This window comes from Camelus dromedarius, chromosome 16 (assembly GCF_036321535.1).
Source record: "Camelus dromedarius isolate mCamDro1 chromosome 16, mCamDro1.pat, whole genome shotgun sequence".
In the NCBI taxonomy this organism is placed as follows: Eukaryota; Metazoa; Chordata; class Mammalia; order Artiodactyla; family Camelidae; genus Camelus; species Camelus dromedarius.
The window spans coordinates 12,534,107-12,556,972 of NC_087451.1; the positions used below are offsets into that span (position 1 = coordinate 12,534,107).

General features: G+C 33.6%; 1 protein-coding gene across 1 annotated transcript in view; it reads left to right on the forward strand.

The window, feature by feature from the left end:
• The window catches only part of BRIP1 (BRCA1 interacting helicase 1), a 132,754-nt gene that overhangs the window by 46,167 nt on the left and 63,721 nt on the right, over positions 1–22,866 (forward strand). The window contains 7 exon segments of the mRNA XM_064494993.1: positions 1,354–1,575; positions 3,650–3,849; positions 8,542–8,674; positions 11,279–11,433; positions 13,783–13,948; positions 14,064–14,204; positions 16,736–16,897. Of these exon segments, the coding sequence (XP_064351063.1) occupies positions 1,354–1,575; positions 3,650–3,849; positions 8,542–8,674; positions 11,279–11,433; positions 13,783–13,948; positions 14,064–14,204; positions 16,736–16,897 (1,179 nt within the window).

The window sequence follows — 22,866 nt, forward strand, 5'->3', positions numbered from 1 at the left end:
GGTATGGATTTCAAGCAACTTAAAAACACTTGTACTCTCTGATCCCTAAATACCCTCTGATCTAAAAATATATACTAAGGAAATATTTAAAAATAGGCATAAAGATGCTCATTGCAGCATTATTTATAAAGCAAAAATTGTAAACAGTCTAAATGCCCAATAGTAATCCAGTGTATATGTGTGGACAACAATGAAAAAATACTTAGTGATATGAGAAAATATTTCTGATAGGATTTTTAATAAAATTGGGTAAGAGAAAAAAGCGATCCCAGTTTTGTAAAAAATGTTTACTTATTTTGGCTAAATGGTCAATAATCCTCAATGCCGAGGGAAAATTTGCTTTGTTCTCATTATTTTAATATTGGGTCGCATTGTAGAGATATATCCATATATACATATGCATAAAAGGAATATGAAATGAAATACATCAGAATGTTAATAGTTACATTCTTTGTATGATGGGATTATAGATAATTTAGGGTTTTTTGGAACTCTTGTACTGTCCAGATATTTTGTAGGGAACACTCTTAACTTTATTGTTTCCTCCAGGGCATTTCTCCCTCCTCTCCCTTTCTCCCTTCTTCCTTTCTTCCTTCCTTTGTTTTCACTTATTTATATTTGATTAAGTAATACCATCTCAGTGACTCAGATAGAAAAGGTACAAAAGTGTCTGTAGAGTAAAACCTCTCCCAGTCCTGCCCCCAAGTCATCTGGGTCTCATCTTTGACAGCAACTAGTGATACCATTGTTGCTCTTGGGTATCCTTCCAGAAATACTTTTGCCTAATAGCACTTAATCAGACTTTTTTTTTTAAAAAACATTTTATTTCTATAATTGCTAATTTTACTTAGAATTTTTGGAAACATTAGTAAAATAATAAATTTTATCTGAAAGAACAAGCGAAATAGACAAGGAAATTCACTCAGGGCAATAACAAAATAGTAATCTTGACAGATATTCAATATATTTGAAAACAAAATAAAGTGACATTGCCTTAAAAATATGTAGAGGTATCAACAGAAAAACAGAAAACTCCTGAAAGAACTCAACTCACTATTCATTGTCTTTTGGTTACAGACACAGAAACTGACAACAAAGCTACAACAAACATACTTTTAAAAATATGTTTCTCAAGTTAACTTGGGGTATCTTGAGCTTATGCTGATCTAGAGCTCTATCTGAGTCAACTAATATAGTTATTCTAAATGGTTGTGTTATAGATGTGTTATACTCTGTCTCTTTTGTAAAATCTTGTGTTGTGACTTTAATATTTCTAAAATTCTGAGATAAACTTGTTTCATTTCCTCTGTTCTAGTATTGGTTCACATTTCAGCTGTGCATGTTTGTTTTTAGGGGAAATCCTGCTATTTTTATCACGGTGTTCATAAAATTAGTGATCAACACACATTACAGACTCTCCAAGGGATGTGCAAGGCCTGGGATATAGAAGAACTCATCAGCTTGGGGAAAAAACTAAAGGCATGTCCATATTACACAGCACGAGAACTAATGCAAGATGCTGACATAATATTTTGTCCTTACAACTATCTTCTAGATGCACAAATAAGGGAAAGTGTGAGTAGATATGTAAAAATTAAAGGGACTTTTGCCTACTTATTGGGGTATACGTGATGAATGTAAAAGCTTTTAGATGTTTTAATGTCTTTCACTTTATTTTTTGCTTTATGTTTATGTAAGTGTATAAACAGATTATATTCTAAGGTGTTTTTAAAAACTGAATTTTAGACACTGTCATTTTAATTTTTGAAGTAATAAGTACCTTTAAGGACCTAGTACTGAAGTAGAATTATAACAGGGTTTTTCAGCCTCAACAGTAATGGCATTTGGGGCTGGGTAATTCTTTGTTGAGGTGGGCTATCTTGTACATTGTAGGATGTTTGTTAGCATCTCTGGTTTTATACACTAGATGCCATTATTACCCTCACAGTTGTCACAATCCAGAATGTCTCTAGACTTTGCCAAATATCCCTCGGGGTGCAAAATTGCCCCCATTTGAGACTCATTTAACCCATTCATAACTATCACTTTATGAATAGTCAGAATTACTTTAAAACATTTATCTGAAGAATCTATGTTTTGAAGAATTTACATCAGGAGAATATGCATACTATGCAAATTATGCTGAACTTTGAATAAGTGAACTTTGGATACAGCATTTGCGTTTATTTGCCTGGTTCTTAGAGACATCCAGTTGTTACAGCATAAAACAAAAAGTGAATCTGGTGTATTCAATTGTTATTTCTCTGTTTAGATCTGACTGCCCAACTCTCATTAGCTTTCTATAAGTTCGAAATTAATAGGCATTATGTTCAGTACACCTACTATCCTCTTATTTGGTTGCCCTTCAGCTAGGTCTCTTTCCTGAGCCACTCTACGTATCAGTGCCCGGTCAGCCTTCCTAATATTACTTTTGCATCTTTCCTATGGCTTAAAAATCTCATATCTTTCTTTGCTCATTGGATAAAGTCCTTATTTCTTAAGCTTACTCCCAAAATGATCAGTAGTCTGACCTGGATCTGCCTTTTCAGCCTTGTCTGCTACAGACTCCCAAATTGAACCCTTAAAAAAATTGCCTCAAGGTCCCCTGAGGATACCTTGTTCTTTGCCGTATCTCTGCTTTTTATGACATATGGAAATGCCCTACTCTTTCTTTGTCTATCCAATCCAAATCCTACTCATCTTTTAGACCCTAATATATTTCTCCCATGGTTCTTTCTCAGTCATCTACAGCCCTCTGTATATTAGTGTTTCTTCAGAATAACTCAATGGCAATTGCTTTGTAACATTTTGCATTGGTCAGGATTCTTTCAAATACAGTTGACACAAACCCAGCTTCAACAGAGCTTAAGAAAAAATACTTGACTGACTCCTTTATGTCTTTATTCTCAGGCAGATTCTTCCCAATGGGAACAAAGATAGCTTTAAACCGCTAGCTTTTTTCTAGCTAGGTAACCTGGAAAAAAGAACATGATTTCATATTAGTCACTCAAAATTAACTCTGGCCTATCTTGGATCTCATATCCATTCTTAAACCAGTCATGACCACAGAGGGATGGAATACTTTATTTAATTGACAAGCCTGGGTTCTGAGCCTACCCATGTCATGAGAGTGGTGATGTCCCTTGATTGACAGATTAACAGTCCTACCAACGTCATATGGGAGTTGAGGAAGAGAAATTCTTAAAATGAAGAATTGCAGGAAAGACTGAAATGAAACAGATACATACTGTATTATATTAGTATTTTGAGTCTTGAATATTTTATTGTTATCTTAGTTTTGAAAGTTTTTATTATGCTTTTAGAATTATGTTGGAGATCTCTTCATAGTGGGATTTTTATAACCCTTGGTGTAGACAACTGTATCTTGATCTTGGCTCACTTAACACATATTATTTGGTTGATAGGCTTGCAAAGTATTTTGAGAGTGAAAAAAGGAAAACTCTGTGATGTTGAGCTGCTATTTGTCTGGCCTAAGTGCATGTAAAGTTTTAAGACTGAGAATCAGTTGCTTATATAGTTGGACTTGTGATATTGGCCTGTAGTGTGAAATTTTAAATGAAATATCTTGCCTATTGCTGTTAAATCCATTTTGCTGAATGTTTTACAGGAAAACTCTTTTATCTTGTAGATGGATATCAATCTGAAAGAACAGGTTGTCATTTTAGATGAAGCTCATAACATTGAGGACTGTGCTCGGGAATCAGCAAGTTACAGTATAACGGAAGTCCAGCTTCGGTTTGCTCGGGATGAGCTCGATAGTATGGTCAACAACAATATAAGGAAGAAAGACCATGAACCCCTGCGAGCTGTGTGCTATAGCCTCATTAAGTAAGAACATATGTCTTTCAGTGTCATTTGTGCTGCCTTTGTATTAAAAACATGTCTTATGATGCCAGAGTATTTTACAATTAGTAAACTTTGACCAGGCTCCTTGGGAAGTGGATTGTTCCTTGCCAGTTAAACTTAAAGATAGGCTAGTCCAAAGTTTTGTCTTCTTCAAAAGAATATAATGAACATATTGATCGTTTTAAAACTGATAATTGTGAATCTTATTCCTATTTTAACAGGATAATTTAACAGGCCGATAGGATGTATACAAGATAATGGGCTGAACGTAAACTAAACATGGTATTAATTAACGTATTTTAAAATTCTGGATCATGGCTTTAATTTATCGCTTTATCCTACAATTTGAGTAGGATTCTGGTTTGAATTTCATTTAACTGAGATTTCAATACTGTAAAATAACAGATTTGGTAATTTTATTGAAATTTACATTAGATAATTTCCCTTTCATTAGCCTTTACATTGTTGATCTAGAATCTCTTTACTTTAGGAAAAACTTCCCCTGACCGTTTACTACAGTGTTTTTCAGTTCCCTTCAGTGTTTTTTTTTTAATTTGAATGTTATACGCTTACATGTTTGAACAAAAAAGATTTACAAATTTATGCTGTAAAAACCTCCTGCCCACCCATCCCCCATCTGTTTTCTTTCTGTCCTCCTGAACAACTTTAGCATTTAGTGCATATTTTTGCAAAAATGAGCCAATATCGATACTTTCTCTTATCTCTCCTTTTTACCCAAATGATGGCATGCTATACATACATTTTTTTTTGTCTTCTCCATTTAAAAAATATACTTTATTTTGTAAGAACCAGTTTAGTGAGGTATGATTGACACACACAAAGCTGTAAATATTTAGTATCTACAAACTGATGAGTTTGGAGATAATTATACATCCATGAAACCACCACCACAATCTTGCCATAAACATAGTTATCACCTCTAGGAGTCTCCTTCTGCCTTCTTCATTGTTACTTTTTGTGATAAGAACACTTAACATGAGATATACCCTCTTAGCAAATTTTTAAGTATTTAATATTATTAACTGTAGGCACTGTACTTTATACATATATTTTCCTGTATCTTGCTGTTTTTCATTTAATATATTTTGGAGATCTTTTATATCAAGACCTAGAAAGCTTTCTCAGTTTAAAAAAAAAAGTGTTGCCTTGAATTTCATTACATGGATGTACTGTAATTTCTTTAACCAGCCTCTGATTTGTAGATATTGAGGTTGTTTACAATCTTTTGCTATTACATTGCTGTAATGAATAACTTTGAACATATACTATTTCATATGTCTGAGAGTAGATCTCTAAGACAATTTTTAGAAGTGGGATTCTTGGGTCAAAGCGTAGATCTATATGTAATTTTGATAGATATTTCTAAAGTTTACACAATAGATGAGTGAGTGGAGGACTAGTTTATACGCATATCAGCAATGAGAGTCTGAATGTTTTTTTCTAGCCTGATGGATGAAAAGTAGTATCCCCATGTACCTTTCATTTACATTTCTTTTAATACGAGTGAGATTAAGCATTTTTAAGGTCCATTTATATTTCCTTTTTTGGTCACCTGTTGATGTCTCTGTCCTTTCTTTGTTCTTATTTTTATGGTTCTTTCTCTTATAGATTTGTAGAGAATTAACCCTTTGCTTTTGATAAGAGTTGTAAACACCTTTCCCCACATTTTATCACGTGCTTGTGTCTTTCCTTGTGGTATTTCTGCCATGTATAAGTTTGTCATTTTTATTTCACAGTGTAATTTGTTGAAAGAGTTGTCTATAGTTGCTAATTCTATTTTCTCACTTCCCATTCTTTTCTCATCCATCCCAGTAGTGTTGCTATCTGCATAATTCTACCAAAACTATTCTTATCAAGGGCACAAGTGGTCCATAGATTGCCAAATGCAAATATTTTTCTGTTATTTTACTTAGTCTCTCAGCAGTGTTGGGTGTTGTGGACTACCACCTCTGTGAAAAGGGTTTTTGTCTAAACTTCTGTGAAATAACAGAAAATATATATATTGGTCTTTGTCCCTAGCTCCTGACACAGTGCTCCTAAAACCTTTGTAATTTCCTAATTGATAAGAGTTCTAAAAGCATCTTTTGTTCTACTGCTTAGTCTTTGACCCTAGTTCCTGACAGAGTTCCTAAATCCCTTGGGATTTCCTGGGTAATGAGACTGTGTTTTGTTCTAATGAGGGAATCCTTGCTGGGCTCCTGAATGGGTCTGGTCACTAGAAAGACCAAACTATGTTTTTTTGTTTTTTTTTTAGATTCCACATATGAGTGATATCATATGGTAGTTTTCTTTCTCTTTCTGCCTCACTTCACTGAGAATGACGATCTCTAGTTCCATCCATGTTGCTGCAAATGGCATTATTTTATTTTTTATGTCTGAGAGGTATTTAAAAACCATATTTTAGAAGCTTGGAACTTTCAGCCCCACCTCCCCTGTGGGAAGGGGAGAGGGGCTGGATATTGAGTTAATGTTCAATCATGCCTTTGTAATGAAGTCTTCATAAAAATACCAAAAGTACAGGATTCAGAGAGCTTCTGGCTTGATGAATCTATCTGTGTACTTGAAGGGTGGCGCACTTCACCTCCACAAGGACAGACGCTTCTGTGCTTGGGACCCTTCCGGACCTCACCCTGTGCATCTCTTCATCTGGCTGTTTATCTGTATCTTTATTATATAATAAACTGGTAAACATAAGTGTTTCCCCGAATTCTGTGAGCTGTTCTAGTAAACGATCCAACCTAAGGAGGGGGTCATGGGAACCTGCAATGTAAAGCTTCTTGATCAGAAGCACAGATGACAACCTGGACTTTTACAATTGGCGTCTGAGCTTTAGGAGGGGACGGACAGTTTTGTGAGACTGACTGCTTAACCTGTGGGCTCTGTGCTACCTCGTTAGTGTCAGAATTGAATTGAATTACAGGACACCCAACTGGTGTCTCAGAGAATTACTTGGTATGGGGGGAAAACCCGCATGTGTTACATGTGGAGACCAGAGGTGTTAGAAGTGAAGGAGTGAGAGCAGAGCAGCCACACAGGACTGTTTTTTCCTAGGCAGCTTCTATAACATTTTCTGGTTTTCCTCCTCCTCCAAGTTCATTTTTTTCTGTTTCTTTTGATAATTCTTACTCTGTTGGATGTCTAAATGTTGAAGTGCCTCAGGGCTTGGTTTTGGAACCTCATTTCTTTTCTAGTGCTGGACTCATAACCCTATGGCAATGCTGGTGAGGCCTGAATCTGTGTCTTCCCCAACCTCTTCCTGAAGTGAATGCTATTTTCCGATACCCAGCAGTACTCAATATCTCCGTTTGGACACTAAATTTCAACTTTCCAAAACAAACCTCCTTCCCTTCCCCTACCTACTTCTCCCACCTTCCCTGTCTTGATTATCTAAGCAAATTGTACCAACCAGTTTCTCAAATCAGAAATCTAAATATTGTCCTTGATTACTGCCTCACCTCATTCAATTTACCAGTCAGTTTTATAAATGCCACCTACACAGTATATCCCACATCCTTCATTCCCACATCTGTCATCCCAGAGCCATCTCTCACCTGGAATGCTGTAACAGCCTCTTAAAAGGTTTCTCCTTTCGTTCTTGCCTTTCTCCTATAATCCACTCTGGCTTAGAAACTAGAATCATCTCTTAAACACCTAAAATAGATTCTCTCTCTCTCTTATTTAAAACCCTCCATTTAGAATCTTCCCATTGCACTCTGAATAGAATCCAGACTCTTATCCTGGCTCAGCATGATCTGATTCCTGCTTATCACTCTAACAGTGTGATATTATTGCCTTTTGCCCATTGTGTTGCAGTTACATTGGCTTTCTTTCAGGTCTTTAAATAAGCAAAATTTGTTAATCACCTCAAGATCTTTGCAGGAAGTACTCCTTCTGCTTGGAGTACTCTTTTTTTCTGATCCTCCCATGACTGGGTACTTTTGGTATTCAATTGTTAGAATAAATGTCACCTCAGGGAGACAAGAAGGTCACTATTTTGACATTCAAATTAAAGTAGCAATTAGATTACTTTAACCCAATTTATTTTCATTATATCACTATCACTACCTGCTATTTTCTTATTCATGTAGTTGTTTCTAAATTTGTTTCTGTTTCCTTTTAGTAGGACCTTACCTATTTTATTTACTGCTGTGTTTCCACTACCTAGTATAGTGTCCAACATAATGACATTGTATAGACATTTAAGCTCTCATTCGATGTACAAATGTTTGTGTGTGTATAAATGAATATATTTATATATTTTCTAGTAATTCCCTTGTGTTAATATGTAACACTATAATTTCTTTTAGGCTTTTTTGTATTTCCTTTTATGTGCAGTTTGGGATAAGCTCCTAAGACATGACTGTCAGCTGGAGAGACAGTCGAGTAAAGCAGTGAAGCAGTGTGAATCCACAAAACACAATTGGGGAATCACGTGCACGTTTCTCTTTTCTGAATAAAAGCTTACTTTCTAGCTGTATATTGACTTTGCAAAAAGAAACATGCATGTTGTTTAAAAGATGTATTAATGAACCCACATTTATTTGCAAAGAGCTTCAAGGGATACAAGTCATTGTATCACATTTCTCTTTGTTCTGTTGAAATAGTGCACATAAGGATGATACTGGTTGATGGAATTGCTTTATTTTATTCCAGTTGGTTAGAAGCAAACTCTGAACATCTCATGGAAAGGGATTATGAATCAGCTTGTAAAATATGGAGTGGAAGTGAAATGCTCTTAAATTTATACAAAATGGGCATCACCACTGCTACTTTTCCCATTTTGCAGGTAAGATTTTTTTTCTACCTGTGGAAATCATTTCGTGAATTAGAAATGATTTAATAGAGAATGGTTAATCTAGAGTAGAAAAAAAGGTGGCAATTTAATTGTTTTAAAATTTAATTTTATTATGTAAGTTTGATAATCTTTAAGTGATGTTGTAAATTATGGATGAAAAAGTAGCATTATTAGTTTGAAGGAAATAAGGCTTAAAGGAATTAATTGCTTTGTTTAAAGCTAAAAGAATACTTTTAGGTTGTAAATATATTTTGTCAATTATAAAAGTTAAAAGTTTGGAAAACAAAAAGATAAGAAATTTGTATTTTATTCTCTTTAACTTAGAGGTTATAAACCTGACTGTATAGATATCATGGGTGGGATACTGTGAGCCTTATGAAATTATATTCAAAACTTTATGAGTATGTACTTTTGTACATTTTTCTGGATAGAGGCTTCATGACATACTATTCTTAAGAGTGTTTGGTTCTTGCAGATAAGAATGTTTTTCTTTTTCTGTTCTTATTTATTTATAGTAATTGACTTTACTTTTTAAAGTTTTTTTTTCAGGTTTACAGAAAAATTGAGCAAAAAGGACAGAGTTCTCATATACCACCACTCCCAGCCACACACACACACACACAGACACACACACACAGATACTACAGATTCTCCTATTGTTAACATCTTGCAATAGTAGTACATTTATTACAATTGAACCAATAGTTACGTTATTTTTAACTAAAGTCCATAGTTTACGTTAGCGATCACTTTTTGTGTTTTACAGTTCTGTGAGTTTGGATAAAAACATAAAGTCATGTATCTACCATTATAGTATCATATGGAATTGCTTTCATTGCCTTAAAGATCTTCTGTGCTACAGTTGTTCATCTCTTCAACACACCTTATTTCCTCTGCTGAACCTTTGGCAGCCAGTGATTTTTTTTTTTTTCTGACTCCATAGTGTTGCCTCTTCTAGAATGTCATACATTTGTGATCATATAGTTTTGTGGTCTTTTCAAACCGGCTTCTTTCACTTAGCACTATACATTTAAGGTTCTTCCATGTCCTTTTGTGGCTTGATGGCTTGTTTCTTTTTATTTCTGAACTATATTAATTGCATGTATATACCACAGTTTGTTTATCCATTTACCTACTGAAGGACACTGGTGGTTTCAAAGTTTGGGCAATTAGGAATAAAGCTGTTATAAACATTTATATGCATGTTTTTGTACGGACATGCTTTCTTATTTGGGTAGATACTTAGGAACATGATTCTTGGGCTATAAGGTAAGACTAGCTTCACAAGAAACTGCTAAACTGTCTTCCAAAGTGGCTGTACCATTTTACACTCCCACCAGCAGTGAATAAGAGTTCTTGTTGTTCCACATCCTTGTCAGCATTTGGTGTTATCAATGTTTTGCATGTTAGCCATTCTAGCAGATATATGGTAGTATCTCATTGTTATTTTAATTTACAGTCCCCTAATGACATATAGTATAGAGCATCTTTTGACATGTTTATTTTCCATCTATGTGTTTTATTTGGTGAGGTTATCTCTTCAGATGTTTTGTCTACTTTTTAATTGAGTTGCTTGCTTCTTGTTGAGTTTTAAGAGTTCTTTATATATTTTGTGTACAAGACCTTCATCAGAGAAGTATTTGCAAATATATTCTCCCAGCCTCTGGCTTGTTTTTTCATCCCATTAACAGAGTCTTTCACAGAGCATTAAGTTTTTAGTTTTAATACATGTCAAATTTTTTTGTTTGATGGATCATGCTTTTGGTGTTGCATCTAAAAACTCATCACCAAACCCAAAGTCACCTAGATTTTCTTCTATCTTTTCTGCTAGGAATTTTGTAGCTTTGCATTTTACATTTTGGCCTGCTGTCCATTTTGAGTTAACTTTTGTGAAGGGTGCAAGGTTTATGTCTAGATTGATTTCTTTGCATGTAGTTGTCCAGTTACTCTATCACCATTTGTTGAAAAGACCATCCTTTCTGCACTGGATTACCTTTGCTCCTTTGTCCAAAGAGCAGTGATTATATTTGTGTGGGTCCATTTCTAGGCTCTGTTTTTTTCCATTGATATGTTTCATCTGTTCCTTCATCAGTACCACACTGTCCTGATTACTTGATTTCCCTTTCTCCACTCTCCATTCTCTCAGCATAATTATATTAATATTCAGTGTGCATATCATCATGTATATATATTATCATTGCTCATGGTGGTGACATCAGGTAATGTTATAATTATGACTTATAACTATATAATAATTCAGGCATTTGGGTGGCATAGCAGGTCTTTTATGCTCCTTAAAAACCATTTGGTACATTTTTATTTAGTTCATTACTTTTGAAGGGCATTGAATAAAACCCTAATTACCTGAAGAAGTAATCAACCTCCTAAATGTGTAACTTATTATTAAAATGTCTTTGACTCTGAAGAGGATTTGGGAATATGTGGGAATTCAAAACATACTATTAGCACTGTGTATTAATAATGTTTGCCTAAAATTTCAATGAGTATTTCATTTAGGTTTTATTATAGTTGTGAGAAGTTTGTTTTTCACCCTTCCCCTACTCCCCAGTAACTTAATATGGTAATTTGTTGTAGGGACATTTTTCTGCTATCCTTCAGAGAGAAGAAAAAGTGTCATCAATTCATGGTAAAGAGGAGGCAAGAGAAGTACCTATTATTAGTGCTTCAACTCAAATAATGCTCAAAGGACTTTTTATGGTACTTGACTATCTTTTTAGGCAAAATAGCAGGTAAGTGAAGATATCTGATCTGTATTTTTCCTCTTAAAAATATTAGCCTTATTGGGAGCTAAATTACTGGCACAGATTTAGACAATTAATATTAGTTATCAGTAAATAAAGATATTTAATTAATTCAGCATTAAGTTTATAGGCTTCTATGACTAAATTTAAGTTTTAAATATAATTTAGGTATGTTTCTTCCAGTATCAGAAAGTCTCTTTTTTTCTTTAATATATTTTTATTGAAGTATAGTCAATTTACAATGTTGTGTCAATTTCTTGTGTACAGCACAATACTTCAGTCATGTAGGAACATACATATATTCGTTTTCATATTCTTTTTCACCATAGGTTACTACCAAATATTGAATATAGTTCCCTGTGCTATACAGTATAAACTTGTTATTTATCTGCTTTATGTATATCAGTTAGTATCTGTAAATCTAGAACTCCCAATTTATCCCTTCCCACCCTCTTCTTATTTATTGCATAAAGCCTCTAATAGTGAAATGTGGAAAATGAAAAGCAATCAACTCCCCACACACTACCCCTTAAGTTATAGTACTACTTGGTTCCAGTTTTATTTTAAGAGGTTTTTTTTAATGATAAAATACACATAACATAAAATTTAACATTTTTTAAATGTACATTTTAGTGGCATTAAGTATATCCACATTTTTGTGCAGCCATCACCACTGTCCATTTCCAGAACTTTTTGTCATCCCAAACAGGAACTCCGTACCCATGAAATAATATTTCCCATTTCCTGCTTACCACAACCTTTGGTAACCTCTTTCCTACTTTTGATCTGTGGATTTGCCCTTTCTGGGTTTCTCATGTAAGTAGAATCATACAATATAATGTTTTCAAGGATAATCCGTGTTGTAACATATCAGAATGTCATTCCTTTTTCTAGTCAAATAATATTCCATTGTATGTATATACCACATTTTGTTTATCTGTTCTTATTAATGGCCATATGGATTGTTTCTACCTTTTGTCTACTGTGAATCATGCTGCAGTAAACACTGATATACAAGTATCTGAGTCCCTGCTTTCAGTTATTCTGGGTGCATACCTAGCAGTGGAATTGCAGGATCATGGTATAATTCTATATTTGACTTTTTGACAAAACAGTGTACTATTTTCCAAAACAACTGCACATTTTACATTCACATAGTTAAGCACAAGATTTCCAGTTTCTCCACATCCTTGCCAATATTTATTATTTTCTGTTTTTTGGATAATAGCCATCCTAATGGATATAAAGTGATATCTCCTTATGGTTTTGATTTGTATTTCCCTAATGGTTAGAGATGTTGAATACCTTTTCATGTGCTTATTGTCTGTTTGTATATTTTCATTGGAGACATGTCTACTCAAGTCCTTTGTCCATTTTTGAGTTGGGGCTTTTTGTTATCGTTGTTGTTGAATTGTAGGAGTTATTCTGCTGATTAATCCTATATCAGATATACACTTCAGAACTATTTTCTCCCATTCTGTGGGTTGTCTTTTCACTCTTGATAGTATTCTTTGATGCACAAAAGATTTTTAATTTTGGTGAAGTCCAGTTTATTGATTTTTTTTCTTTTGCTGCATATGCTTTTGGTATCCAATAAACATGGCCAAATATGATGTCTTGGAGATTTTCCCCTATGTTTTCTTTTAAGAGTTTTATAGTTTTTAGCCCCCAGTATTTTTATAAAATTCTCTCCACATATTGCAGGGTTCCTGACTTGAACTTTGAGTTTTGATCTCTGTAAGGGTGAAGATAACAGTCAATATTATTGTGAGGACATGGTAGAGAATACCGTAATTTTTTCTGTTTAAGCTTAGGTGTTTATAGCCTCTTACTGAAAGAAATTATAAGCTGGATGGGATCACAGAGATCATCTGGTTTAGTACTTTTATTAAAAATAGATGAAGACTGAGATCCAGATTTTAAAGGAACTTGAAAATTTTGTTAGTTTCTGAAACTTACAGTAAAAATTGTCTTTCTGTTTTCTCATGCAGTAAGAAAGTTTAACCCACTTTTTAGTTTCTTTAATAATAATATTGCTACCTATTTTGTAACTAATGATGTAACTAACATAGAGTGCAAAGAGCTCTGGACTGGGCTTTAGGAGGCCTGGATTTTGATTCTGGCTCTGACATGATTTATGTAATCTTTGAACACAGGGATGGGAAGTGATAAAGTGTGGATGTTTAGATGGTATCTAATCTTGTACGAAGGGATTGACTAAGGTTTAATGACTTATTTTCTAACAGAATTACTGAATTTAATTATTGGTGGTGGTTGTTGGTGGGGACATTGTTATCTAAAGTTTTGCCATTTAATTACCATTTTATTTTCATTTAGATTTGCAGATGATTATAAAGTTGCTATTCAACAGACTTACTCTTGGATAAATCAGACTGATACTTCAGATAAAAATGGGTTCCTTGTTCTACCAAAAAATAAGAAACGTTTACGACAGAAAACAGCAGTTCATGTGCTAAATTTTTGGTGCTTAAATCCAGCTGTGGTAAGCTTATCAGGCAGTAAATGAAAACTGTCTTCTTGCTCAATACCAACGATTAAATTAATGTGTTTGACTGTTTTAAAGATGATTTTATGTATCTAATATTGTTTCCCTTTAGGCCTTTTCAGATATTAATGGCAAGGTTTGGACGATTGTTTTGACATCAGGGACATTATCACCAATGAAATCTTTTTCATCAGAACTTGGCGTTACATTTACTATCCAACTGGAGGCTAATCATGTCATTAATAACTCACAGGTTAGTTTTGTTTTGAAGGCTCCTAGTCTTTACCTCAATATAATTGTCTATAAACAAATCAAAAGATGCCTGAAGTACTAGCAAACAGATCCTGATAGGAAATCCAACATTTCAGTTTTAGAATAAAAGAAAATTTGTCAGCTATTTGATAGTGTTAACAAAAGGAAATACGAATAAATAACATTGCTTCAACCCAATAAGTAAAAATGTGCACTTTGGGTGTAAAGACTGTATTGCACTTTCCTCATTTAAATCAGTTTTAAATTTTTTAATGAAAATGAAAAAGAAAACAAAAATTCAACTTTTTTTAACCATAATTCCTAATTGTATAATTATTTGTTTATGTTTCTCTTCTCTGTTAGACTACGGTATTTTCTGATTCTTATTTTTATATCCTTATCCTTCCACTGCACCTAAACCAATACCTGTATTAGTTAACAAGTGTTCAGCACATGTTTGAATATCTGAAATGAATTAGAAGTATTCTTATGACTCCTATGACTTAAGATTTTAATTTTTTATAACAATGCCATATAAATGTTACTTCAGTTTTCCTAGGAACATTTGAATTGTCATTTATCAATCTGCCTTCTGTTTCTTTTTTAAAGTGGTTGGCTACACGCTTAATACCTCCTGTGTGGCTAATACAGTTCTAGTTCTTTATAAAGCTATAGTTTTCAACCAAGGAGTATTTGTGGGAACTACTGGCGTTTAGTAGGTGAAGACCTTGAATGCTAAATTCCTGTAAATGAGAATTATGCCTTCCAAAAGGCCGGAGTGCTCCTGTTTAAAAGGAAAAATATGTGTTCCACATTTTCAAATTGTTTTCTTTAGAGGCTCAAATAAATCTGAGAAGTTATTAATAAATTCAGCATATACGTTCTCAGAATAATATCGTATAGGTACTATGTGCTCAGTCCAGTGCACAAAAATCCATTTAAGCTGTAATGTCACTGAATTAATAATAATAAATGTTCAGCTGGATCCTGTTTTAATATTTTCCCCAACGTTTAAAATTTTTATTTTATGTATTTGTGGTAAAATAGACATACCATAAAATTTTACCATCATTTTTAAGTATATAGTTCAGTTTTGTTAAGTATATTCACATTGTTGTGTGACCAATCTCTAGAACTTTTTCAACTGGTGAAACTGAAATTCTATTACTATGTAATTCTCCATTCCTCTTCCTTCCCAGCCTCTGGTAGCCACCATTTCTGCTTTCTATCTTTATGAATTTGACTACTCTAAATGCCTCAGATAAGTGGAATCACAAGGTATTTTGTGATTAGTTTATCTCATTTAGCATGATGTATTCAAGGTTCCTCCATTTTGTAACATGAATCAGAATTTCCTTCCTTTTTAAGGCTGAGTAATATTCCACTGTGTGCTTGCGTGCTCGCGTGTGTGTGTACCACATTTTGTTTTCCACACATTTGTTGATTCCCTGAACTTTTTATTTAAGAAAATAGTAACTTGAGAAAAGTGGGAAAATGGTATTAATACAGTGAGTATCTTTATACCTTTCACCTAGATTCATCAATTGTTAACATTTTGCATATATATATATATATATATATATATATATATATAGGAGAGAAGAGCAATATTGGAAAATGTTAATGATCACATTATTTTGAATAAGCTATTAGAAAGTAATTTGTTGATATGACACTTTGCCTTTAATTAATTTAGCATGTTTCTCCTCTGAACAAGTATATAATTCTGCATAACCACAATATCATCATACTCAAGGAATTTAAAATCAGTACATATCAAGAAACACATAATATCAGTTTGTCTTACTACTTACTAGTTGATCATTTGGTTTAAAGTTGATTAAACTGGTGTTCACTAGATGTCATGGTGCAAAATGTACCTCAGTCTCATGCATTATTTCAAAATATAGGACTAATACATTTCTCAACAATCTGAAGTTTGTACTATCTTCAGAATACTAATAAAGTTTGTACTTTCTCTTAGTCAAATTGACTATACTAAGGGTAGATCTGTGTGAATGCAGAGGAATTGCATAAAACTGTGAAACTGGTGGGTCTTATTTTCAGTGGCTATAGATCTTTGAGCATCAGTGAATTTGTGAAACACTAGTTCCTGTCGTAGCTGAGTCTTAGGGATTTACCTGTAGCAGATCATGTCAGCCCTCACCTCTATTATTTTTGACTCATTTCTGATTTTTTTCATTTTATTTTTTCACATTTTTTCATCATCCAACAAAATTTGGTTACATGCTTAATTTTGCAAAGCTATTGATAACTATTGGTAAGTAAAACCTGTTTTTCTTTCATTGTAAGACAGTTCAGTGGCATACCTGAAGTAAAATGTCTATAAATTAAATCTATACATAATTAATTAAAGGTAATAGGAAAAAACCCCAACAACTTAAAAATAAATTTTCTCTAAACTCATTGCTTGATCTTCTTTTGGCATACGTGTATTTAGGTTCCCAACTAGATGCTAATTTGCCTGCCTAGTTTTGGCATTACTCTGATACTGACATACTTATGTTCCAGGTTTGGGTTGGCACTATTGGGTCAGGCCCCAAGGGTCGCAATCTCTGTGCTACCTTCCAGCACACGGAAACATTTGAGTTTCAGGATGAAGTGGGAGCACTTTTGTTATCTGTGTGCCAGACTGTGAGCCAAGGAATTTTGTGTTTCTTGCCATCTTACAAGGTAAGGGGCTATTTGTTGTTTCTTTTGCCTTTAAAAAACCATGTGGGATTACCATGATACGCCTCCTAGGATCCGAAGCAACAGGGGAATTACAGTTTTCTAAACATCATATATTATTTTACTTGCTTATTGATTAAGATACTGCCTAATTGTTCTGTCACTGTAAGACTAAAAGTCTTCAAGCAGTATTAGTCATATAAGAGAACTATTTTTGTATATGTGATTTTTATTCTTAGGGGCAGCTTAATATTTTCATAGTTAAAGGAAAAAGGAGCATTATTTTTCACTTTGATAAATTACACTTTTGAATGTTTCAGTAATCTGAATCTAAAGATAGACTTTCTTTGTTGTCCATCTTTTTACCTCATGTGTTTGGCTGAAAAAAAAGAATTTTTTTCTTGTTTTTAGAATTGCTCTGATTTTTAATTTTTTTTCTAGAGTTAAATTGAGTTATAAAGTGTATTTTAGTCCTTCTAAATATTCAAAGCATTAAAACCACATATATAATTCTTGAAAATTATTTCATACTGTAACAAAATCTAAATTCCAGAGTAGAAAACTGGGATTCCCTTTTCTTTTTTAATAGGAAGTTGTTGTATATGTAAGGACAGTAGCATAAGTAATATATTTGAATGGCAATATTGATACTTTTGGTTCTTCTGTTGTCTTTCCATCTGTATACCTACTGCTACGGTCTGAATGTGTACCCCTCAATTTCATATGTTGAAATCCTATCCCACCAAAGATGATGACATGAGTAACTGGCACCTTTGGGAGGTGCTTAAGTCATGAGGACAGAATCCTCATGAATAGGATTAGTGTCTTACAAAAAGATGCTTCAGAGAGGTTCCTTGTCCTTTTCCACTACGTGAGGACACAATGAGAATGTGCCAGCTCTGAACCAGGAAGAGGGCTCTCACCGAACATGACCGTGTTGGTGCCTTGATCTTGAACTTTTCAGCCTCCAGAACTGTAAGTGATAAATTTGTATTACTTAAAAGCTACCCAGTTTCTGGCATTTTATTAATAGCAGCTGGAATGTGACTGACACATTTTTTGTTAGCCAAAGATGCAGTCAGTTAGTCCTCCTGTAGATAAATTAAAGGAACTTCTTTCAGAACAAATTTAATCAAGATAGTTTTTTTTTAACAAGAATATCTAAAAATAAAATAGACATAAACATATTAAAAATTCTTAATAGAAAGCAACATTTTTTCCAGAGTGTGAACATCTACACCAAAGATTGTGTAAAGGAAAACTGATAATTAAGCTTGGAATTAAAGAAAAGCAAAATCTCAACACGTTAAGAAAACCTTTTATATTTTCCAATCACAGTCACAAAAAGTGAATCAGGAAATGCCCAGTTGAGTAAATGAACAATTTTACTTTTGTTAGGCTTCAAAGACATGGTAAGAATAAGTATTTATATGCTAGGAAGTAGCTGGGTATGTTTTTCTCTTGGTGTATATAGAGGAGAACCAATGTAAAGTTACTTAAATAATATAATTGTCATTGAAAAAGTTACACTGGAAACGAAAACAGCCTGTTGTTCAACAATGCACCACACCTTCTGGTACCTGTACTTTCAAATGATTTAATTTTCATTGGCCAGTTTTAGTACTTTAAAAATATATTCTTTTTTTTTTTTTAGTATGTATTTTTGTTATTGAAGTATAATCAGTTTACAATGTTGTGTCAATTTCTGGTGTACAGCATAATGTTTCAGTCATACATGAACATACATACATTCGTTTTCATATTCTTTTTCACTATAGGTTTCTACAAGATATTGAATACAGTTCCCTGTGCTATACAGCATAAACTTATTGTTTATTATATATATATATATTAGTATCTGCAAATCTGGAACTCTCAATTTATCCTTCCTACCCTCTTCCCCCCTGGTAACCATATTTGTTTCTTTTCTTTTTTTGACCATTTTTGTATACTTTATTTGCAGCTTGTTTTAAAAAATTGAAGTATAGTCAATTACAACGTGTCAATCTCTGGTGTCCCAGTCATGCTTATACACACATATATTCATTGTAAATGTTTTTTCCATTAAAGGTTATTACAAGATACTGAACATAGTTTCCTGTGCTATACATAGAAACTTCTTTTAAAAATCTGTTTTTATATATAGTGGCTAACATTTGTAAATCTCAAACTCCCAAATTTATCACTTCCCACCCCTTTTCCCCAGTAACCATAAGATTGTTTCCTAAGCCCGTGAGTCTGTTTCTGTTTTGTACATGAGTTCATAGTGTCCTTTTTTTTTTTTAAGATTTCACATATGAGTGATATCGTATGGTATTTTTCTTTCTCTTTCTGGCTTACTTCACTTAGAATAATGATCTCTAGGTCCATCCATGTTGCTGCAAATGACATTATTTTATTCCTTTTTATGGCAGAGTAGTATTCCATTGTATAAATATACCATAGCTTCTTTGTCCAGTCATCTGTCAGTGGACATCTAGGTTATTTCCATGTCTTGGCTATTGTAAATAGTGCTGCTGTGAACATTGGGTTGTATGTATCTTTTTGAATTAAGGTTCCCTCTGGATATATGCCCAGGAGGGAGATTGCTGGATCATATGGTGAGTCTATTTTTAGTCTTTTGAGAAATCTCCATACTGTTTTCCATAATGGCTGCACTAAACTACATTCCCACCAGCAGTGGAGGAGGGTTCCCTTTTCTCCACACCCTCTCCAGCATTTATCATTTGTGGATTTCTGAATGATGGCCATTTTGACTGGTGTGAGGTGATACCCAGTTGTAGTTTTGATTTGCATTTCTCTGATAATTAGTGACATTGAGCATTTTTTCATGTGCCTATTGGCCATTTGTATGTCTTCATTGGAGAACTGCTTGTTTAGATCCTCTGCCTATTTTTGGAATGGGTTTTTTTTTTTGTTGTTGTTGTTAGTAAGTTGTATGAGCTTTTTATATATTCTGGAAATTAAGCCCTTGTCAGTCACATCATTTGCAAATATTTTTTTCCATTCTGTAGGTGGTTGTTTTGTTTTGCTTATGGTTTCCTTTGCTGTGCAAAAGCTTGTAAGTTTAATTAGGTTCCATTTATTTATTTTTGCTCTTATTTCTATTACCTGGGTAGACTGCCCTAGGAGAACATTTTTGAGATACATGTCAGATAATGTTTTGCCTATGTTTTCTTCTAGATTTATTGTGTCTTGTCTTTAAATCTTTAAGCCATTTTGAGTTTATTTTTGTGTAGGGAGTGAGGGAGTGTTCTAGCTCCATTGATTTACATGCTGCTATCCAGTTTTCCCAATACCAGTTGTTGAAGAGACTGTCTGTTCTCCATTGCCTCCTTTGTTGAAGATTAATTGGCCATAGTTTTGTGGATTTATTTCTGGGTTCTCTATTCTGTTCCATTGATCAATATGTCTGTTTTTATGCCAATACCGTGCTGTTTTGATTACTGTAGCTCTCTAGGTTTGTCTGAAGTCTGGGAGGGTTATTTCTCCAGCTTCATTCTTTTTCTTCAATATTGCTTTGGCAATATTCTGGATCTTTTGTGATTCCGTATAAATTTTAGGATCGTTTGTTCTAATCTGTGAAAAATGTCCTGGGTAATTTCACAGGAATCTCATTAAATCTGTACATTGTCTTGGACAGTATGGCCATTTTAATGATATTGATTCTTTAAATCCAAGAGCATGGGATATCTTTCCATTTCTTTAAGTCATCTTTCATTTCCTTAATCAGTGTTTTGTAGTTCTCCACATAATACGTCTTTCACTTCCTTGGTGAGACTTAGTCCTAAGTATTTTATTGTTTTGGATGCAATTTTAAAAGGGATTGTTTCTTTACTTCTTTTCCTGCTAATTCATTGTTAGTGTAAAGAATATTTATTTATTTTTACCAGAGGTACTGGATATTGAACCCAAGACCTTGTGCATGCTAAGCACGCACTCTGCCACTGAGTTATTCCCTCCCCTTCTATTGGAAGGTTTTTGATTCAGTTTTATTGCTAGCTTTAAGTCTGTTCATATTTTCTGTTTCTTCATGATTCAGTTTTTGTGGATTGTGTGTTTCTAAGAATTAATCCAGTTTATCTAGGTTGTCCAATTTGGTGGCATAGAATTGTTCATAATCTTCTTTTATAATCCTTCTCTTATTTCTGTAAAATATGTAGCAATGTCTCACTTTCTTTGGAGGCTTTAGTAATTTGAGTCTGCATCCCCGCCCCCCTGCCTTTTTTTCCCATTGGTCAGTCTAGCTAAAGGTTTGTCATTTTGATCTTTTCAAAGAACCAACTTTTGGTTTTGTTGATTTTCTCTGTTGTTTTCTATTCTCTATTTCATTTATCTCCTCTGTAACAGCTTCCATAGAAAGGTCAGTACCTATGATGATGAATCAGCTAGTTTATTGGTATTAGCCTATTTCTCTTCATTGCATACTATGTCTTTGAGAAGATACCAGGTCCCAGGCCTTTCTGCATCTTTATGTAGTCAGATTGGCGACATGTACACTAATGGTTTTTATCTTAACTTTGTTTAAAAGCAACTTATATTTCTAAGTAATTTTTACTTTCTGATGCTCTGTGATACCGTGTATCAGTTCATTTTCAAAAGTTATTTTTGCTAGCACTGCTGATGATTTTTACTATAAATACATTTTTTGTGGATATTCACCTTATAACAATAAAAAACGTTAAAAATGACAATTGTAATATGGTTTCATAATAAAAATATTTTTTCTAAATATGTAAAAATTTAAGTAAACTTTTAAAAGCATTGGTTTTATTATAATGGACATTACATACTTAAATGTTACTTTGAAATAGAATTTTCATGTCATATCTGTATGGGTCTAAAAAAAATCCACAATATATGGCTTCTTGGAGGAGTTTTTTTTCTGTGTAGAAGGTGATTACTATACTAAAAATTTATTTATCATGAGACATGAGATTAAAGGCATGAGAAATTTTGAAAATTTGGTGTGTAATATGGATAGCAGTTACTTCTCACAATTGAAAGAAATGTTTAAATGAGCCAGCTGTTCTAAAGAATCAATATTCTGTCACAGAGGAGAAAAGTTTTCTTTATTAATTCATAATTTTTAGATCGTTCCTACTATCTAATTACTCATTTTGATTCCTGGTACATTTTTTTCAAAATCTTGAAGTGTTGAAAATTCAGAAGCCTCCTGATTATTTTTCCTTTATTAAAAACATTTTTTTCCCTATCTCAAATTGATCTTCCGTTCTGCTTTCATAAACAAACTTTTTGTTTGGGATACAATTCATGTACCATGTAATACATCCTTTTAAAGTACAGAATTAAGTTTTTTTTAGTGTATTTATAAAGTTGTACAACCATCACCACTATCTAATTCCAAAACATTTTCTTCACACCCAAAAGAAACCTCTTATCCATTACCAGTCACTATCCCATTCCTACCTCCTTTAACCCCTGGTAGCCACTAACCTGCTTTCTGTTGCTATGGATTTTCCTTTCCTGGGCAGTTCTTATAAATGGAATCATACAATATGTGGCCTTTTGTGTGTGGCTTCTTCACTTAGCATAATGTTTTTAAGGTTCATTTGTCTCGTAAGATGAATCAATACTTTATTACTTTTTATGGATGAATGGCATTCCTTTTACTTTCAGTCTATTTGTACCTTTGAATTTAAAATGTGTCTTTTGTAGATAGCATATTGGTTGGATCACTAAAAAAAAAAAAATCTATTCTGCCAATCTTCTCTCTTACTGGGAGACTGCCCTTTGTTATGGGGAATGCTTTGAGTGTATTTAAAAATGGTTATTTTTTTTCCTTCCCCTCGCTAGAAACAGGAGGGTTTTTCTTGACTCTTTACTGTGAGAACCTCGGGTGTGGGTGGGGAGGTGGTCCTGGAGGTAATATCTGTAAAAATATGGGGGATCCCTAGGAAGGTGGCCCCTACGAGTTTCTCACTTTTATACTAGTATATACTGTGCCTTCA